The following is a 6,000-nucleotide window of genomic DNA, read 5'->3' as shown; positions in this document are numbered from 1 at the left end:
CTTTCTTTTTCTGACAAGTTTTCAGGATTTTAAAACATTTTGAAGTTATTTTATACATTTCAAAAAAATTTATTAAACAGGTAATAAATTTATATATATATATATATATATATATATATTTTATAAGGTTGTATTCCTGTCTGTTAGTTCACAATTTGGTTAATATATGCAAAAGGTACACTGTTCCACAAAGATTTTAATACTGAAAACATACCTTTATATACTTTTATTCCTGCATAGTATATATATATATATATATATATATATATATATATTCAAAAGTTATCTCACTTGCATATTGCATTAAAGAGAATCTGTTTTAATTAGCTCTAAATTTTTAAATGGAGCTTAGTAATAAAATTGTTTAAAGTATTCTATTTAGAAATATTATATTAAGTTGATTTATTAATTTTAAATTTACATTTAATTTATTTTTAATTATTATAACCAACATTAGCTGCATTTAAAAACAAGTTTTCATTTAACCTATGAGTTATTTCCCATTAAGTTATGAAATTTTATTTCCCTGTTTAAATTTCATAGACGAAGATGGTTATGTTTTATATGCTTCCAAAAAGTCAAAACAGGGTCAACTTTCAGGAAAATTGTAACACCTTATGATATTTGGTATATCATAAATGGTGTGTGTCTAACCCTCTGCCTGGCATTTTTTTTTTTTTTTTTTTTTTTTTTTTTAACTTGGCAGCACTGGGTATGTACAGCTAGTAGGTTGGTGCAAAAATGTTTTTTTTTTTTTTGCTGTTCAACTTCATGAGAAAAACGGCATTATTTTTGCACCAAACTAATATATATATTTGATTTTGGTGAACAAGATGATTGAGAGGATGGTTTGAAATTCAATGATACAGAAATGAGAGGCAAGTTGGGCAATGGAGGATAAAGATATTTTGAAAAACAAAAATAAAAAAATGCTACAAAACAAATGTTTATTTTTTTGTTTTAAAATTTTTTTTTTTCAATTAAAAATGAACAGAAAAAAAAGCAAAGTATCTAGAAAAAAGTCAATGATGAGGGGAGGGGATAAAAAGAGGGAAAGAAAAAAGCTTTAAATACATTTTTCTTTTACTTCAAACACTGCCTTTCTTAAAAAAAAAAAAAAGGGGGTAGAGTGAAAGAAATGATGAATATGACTAAAAGTGAATTGATAGAAAAAAAGGATAAAATATTTTTTTTTTGTTAAAGAGATGTAATAACTGAGTTGAATAATAAAACGTTAGATTTTTTTTTTTCCACAGAGGGATGATTGAAAAATTTATGCTTTCCTTGGCACAACTGAACCATATTACTAAACTTTCTTTGAAACTAATTCAAACACAAAATTATTTTCTATTTGCTAGTTTAAAGACTTCCAAACTACCTTCGAAAAAAGAGCCACAGATATTGAACATACATTCTCTAATAATAAATTCAAATGGCCGGTTTTATGTCTATATATATATATATATATATATATATATATTACCATATATCTTTAAAAATTCGTAATTTTTGTATGTCGAAGAGGAAGTCAATTTGTTGTTTGAATTAAAATTTAAAAAGGTGCAGTAAAAGGTTCAACTGTCCCCTAAAATCAAAAGAAAACAAATTTTCCCCCTCGCCTCTGTTGTATAAAAGAATCCAAAGTTATAGCAAACAATAGAGAAAAAAAAATATCAAAATATGTACATATGATGTAAAAACACATTTTATACTTCAAGTAAATATGGGAGAGGGGTCAAAAAGAAAGACAGCAAATAAACTGTAAATTATCAGAAGAAGCAGTGCTGGAGTCTGAGACGCAAGTTAGAGATAAAGCCAGGTTTATTGTTTTTATTTTCTTCCCCTGTGAAAAACTTTAGCATCAATTTTATTTATTTTTTAAATTTTTTATTTTTGTTCACTCAGGCAGTTTCGCTTATTTTTCTTGGGTACTGAAGCTGGGGAGTGGGGATGCCAGAGCTTATCATGCTCCTCCATATGGGAGAAGGGCAGGCACAAACACAATAAAAAAATTCACGAGACTGGGATGTTGTGCAACGAAAGCCTAAATATTTCATTTATAATAGTATAGCTTTCTGCTTCTCGATGCAAGTTAAATACATGGCTGTATGAGAGTGGTTTGTCTTCGTCCGCCTGAAAAACAAAAAGAAACCATAAATAAATGTCAGTGTTGAACGACAAGATATGCACATATTTATACTGTAATGGCAACTTTTTTATGTTGGTTGGTTTTACGGCATATCAACCATTTGAGTTATTTAATGCCGAATCCAGTGATTTTGAAAAAAAGAAAAAAAAAAAATTATGTTCTAGATTTTTTTTTTTTTTTTAAAACAAAGGAGTCACCACTTATCAAGGCCCAGAGGCCACTCGAAGGTAAGGGTTAATGAGGGTACAGAAGTCAATGAGAAAATATTGTAATAATTGTAATAATATTGTAGTAATCGTTAGTAATGAAATTTGGTAAATTGGATTACTTAAGGGGACGGTTCATCAAGAACTTGTTCACATTGGACTTGAAGACGACCATATTGTAATCAGTTGGAAAGCAGGAAAACGGGTGTGCAGTTCCGAAAAAGAAGCTTTGTTCATGGAATCTACATTTAGGTCCACATACAGATAAAGACTGGGGGAAATTATTGATAGTTGTTTCAGTCAGATGAGTGTTTCTCATCAATGTCAGGCAAGGGTGGGGCATACATTGGAGCTCAGACAAGCACTTGAAAATAGAGGAGCCATGAAAATAACAATAAAGTAAAGACAGGCTTGTAACATCTCTTCCTTAGGAAAGGGGTCGCAGGGAAGAGAAAAGAGCACCCCCCCACTAGGCTATGAAGTCTATTTTGAACTCTGTCAAGGAAGGATAAGTTGCTTTTAGCAGCTCCTGCCCAAATGTGGCAACAGTACCTAGGACATACTTGGCTCTAATACAGGTAGAGAATTGCATCAGTAGTGAGATATCTACTCGAGCAGTAAAACGATCCCACCATTTTTCCAGCAGCCTTAACAACGGATTTAATGTCCGTGTTCCATATCAGATCAGGAATAAAAATCAGACCCAGAACCTTGTCAAAACATGGAGCCTCCGCAAGACGAGAACCATTCATTTCAATTGATGCCAGACAGGGATCAGAGCGCCGATATAAAGATAGCTTGGTTTTAGATGCATTAAATTAACCAGCCATCTCTTTCTCAATTGCACCACATGTTCAAACCAGGGTATGCTGAGCCTGTTAGGTGCTGAGGTTTTAGAGATGCATTTGTTTGCTATTTTGATTAGTGTTTCTGTGAAATATTCTAAGTCGTCATTTGTCTCATAGTGATTCAACCTATTACAACATTTTTCTTTGAATATTTGCCAATTTGCCTAATTTAGTTTCCATCGGGGAGGTTTTTCACGGATTGGATTTTGGACTTTATCAGTATTGGAAAATGATCGCTGCCACAATTGTTGTCATATGCTTTCCAGTTAAAGTCCATATGTATTGATTGGTCACATAAGCTTAGGACAATGGCTGAGTGATTTCCGATATTTTGGGTTGAAGTGTGTAGGTGCACCATCATTAAAGAAACATTTTCATTCATAAGCTCTGCCAACATTTTGCCCTTTTCATTAGTCTTTACATTCCCACAAAATGTTATGACTATTGACGTCTCCTAATAAGGTAAAAAGTTTAGGTAATTCGTCAAACAGTTTTTTCCATTAATTTTTATCCAGGTCTCCATTTGGTGAGATATACAGAGAACATATGGTCATACAGGCAATCAGCTTAATGTACCTTTTTATATTTATACACACAGTGTAGAACCCTGGGATATGGCATTGATCCGTTCTGGATTTGGATCATAAGGTGAAATCGCCGTATGGCAGGGCCTAAGAAAAACTTTATATAGTACATATTAAAAATTAGTAACAAAATACATATAAGTATATACAGTATATAATACACATGTATATAATCAAATATTATAAATAACACTGTAAGGTGGGGTAAATACTGTAACCACGAGCCAGAAAAACATTGTATTCCACATTGTAACCTGAAAAAAAAACTATCTCAGGGTTCTACTATATGTGCTTGATCACTTCTTGTTTTTTCAGTTCCTTTTTTGTTTCTTCCTCTGTTGCTAGAGATAACTCGTAGCTTCAGATCACACCTTTAGATATATTCAGTCTTTCATGTGGAAAGACTGCATTTGTAGTCATGAAATTTATCCATTTTAAGCAAGTTTTGGGCATCTTTCTGGTTGGTGACTTAAGATGTTTCCATCGTTTACTTTTTTTTTTTTCTTTTTTTTTATTGTTTTAGGTGTGCTTCTGTTATTTAGTATTTTTATTAGGAATGGTGATAACTCACCAATTTTTTTTCTATCCTAGTAATTCAATAATCAGGGACTTGGAAAATTTCTATTGTGGGTGGTAAGGCTTTTCCATCATTTATTTTCTCATCCTCTGAGCTGGAGAGATCAGAGACCTCTAAATGGTTTCTTTTCCAGTATTTAGCACCTAAAAGGCAGTAGTTTTAATTTTGGTTTTCCATTTCATTTTCATCTATCACGCTCCCTACCCACCCCGGAGTCCATAATTGGGATATGACAAAGGGGAAATCCATTCGCCTAGCTCGTGCTGGGGTTACATGAAAGACACTCGTTTAGTCAGTAAAATCTTAAACACTTTCTGTTGACTAAATTATTTAAAATTAATTTGTTTAACCGAAAGCAGATGTGAAGAGTTTTAGTCTTACCAATTGATTGACTCTTAGCCATCGCTTGCCATTATATATTTGGGGATAGTGTTAAGTGGGTGGGGGATAAGTATTTTAAGTCTGGGGTGGATTATAATGGGGTTTGACATGACCAGCCGATTGATCAGATCGGACCTCTCGCATTTAACCAAATTAAGGGCCAAAGTGGTGTGTTAGGGAAGTTGAGGTGCTTAAACCTGACCTCCAAGTCTTTCAACCACCAGGATTCCGTCCGAAGACATCACAGATCGCTACCCACAGCCAACAGGTGGCTCTATTAAGAGACTTTTACTTTCTGCAGGGGTACAGTCAGCATATTCTACAGTTCCACTGACAGGGCAAAACTTTAGGTTCATTATCACGCAAACAGCAGGCTCAAGTTAAATTCTGGCTTGAGTCATACCAATGACTAAGAGGAAAAAAAGAAAAAAGTGGGTCTTGTTCAAACTTAAAAAAAAATAGAAAGCATAAGGAAAAATCTATACAAAGGATGTAGCTGTGACTGAACGAAAATATATTCCAAAAATTAGTAGTTTTATTTTTAAATAAGAAAATAAATTTTTTTCAGTAATCAAAAAAAAAAAAAAAGGGGGTGGATAACTCAATAATTCAAACTTGCAAGACTTCCATCAATTGTTTAAAAATGATTTTCTTTACAAAAATAAAAGTACTTGATGAATTTTTGATTTTTGGAATATGATATTTTCGTTTTGTCATGGGTACATACATAATACAGATTTTTCTTTATTTTTTAATATAAAAGAAATTCTGGACAATAACAGAAATAGTACTTGATGCCCCCTTGTTTGAACATTTAATATTATAAAATTAGGATCAAGGATAAGTGGAGTACTCCTGAGAAAGAAGTGTTACAAGTTCATCAAAGCACATTCCATTTACTTGTAAGAGAGGTACAGGGATGCCAAAATTACAGTAAGGATTGGACCTTGCTCAATAATGTAGGACAATTTTTGATTGTATTTAAAGAAAAAATGAAATTAATCTGTAAAAACAAACGTCCAAAGCACACAAAAATGTTTAAATTAAAACTGAGTCCATATGATGCCAATAAATCTGTACACCCAGTTGAGCAAACATTGGTACATTTCTTTTTAATATTTCCTCTTTAACTGTTTTTTTATTCTTTGTTATCCTGGATTTAGCTGCTTCAAAAAGATATTAATAGATTTATATGGCTATAATCACATTAACACAGATTCCCATACAATCGTCAAGTCCTGCAAAGTTAAGCCTG

General features: G+C 32.3%; 1 protein-coding gene across 1 annotated transcript in view; it reads right to left on the bottom strand.

The window, feature by feature from the left end:
- Positions 1-1,687: 1,687 nt before the first annotated feature.
- LOC145296929 (uncharacterized) overlaps positions 1,688-6,000 on the bottom strand; it is a 48,862-nt gene continuing 44,549 nt past the window's right edge. The window contains exon 4 of the mRNA XM_080143135.1: positions 1,688-2,133. Within this exon, the coding sequence (XP_079999261.1) occupies positions 2,014-2,133 (120 nt within the window). The 3' untranslated portion in view covers positions 1,688-2,013. The remainder of the gene's footprint in view (positions 2,134-6,000) is intronic.

The sequence above is a fragment of the Euprymna scolopes genome, chromosome 2 (assembly GCF_053919585.1).
Source record: "Euprymna scolopes isolate OS-2025 chromosome 2, ASM5391958v1, whole genome shotgun sequence".
Classification (NCBI taxonomy): Eukaryota; Metazoa; Mollusca; class Cephalopoda; order Sepiida; family Sepiolidae; genus Euprymna; species Euprymna scolopes.
This window is presented reverse-complemented; position numbering and strand designations above follow the sequence as displayed.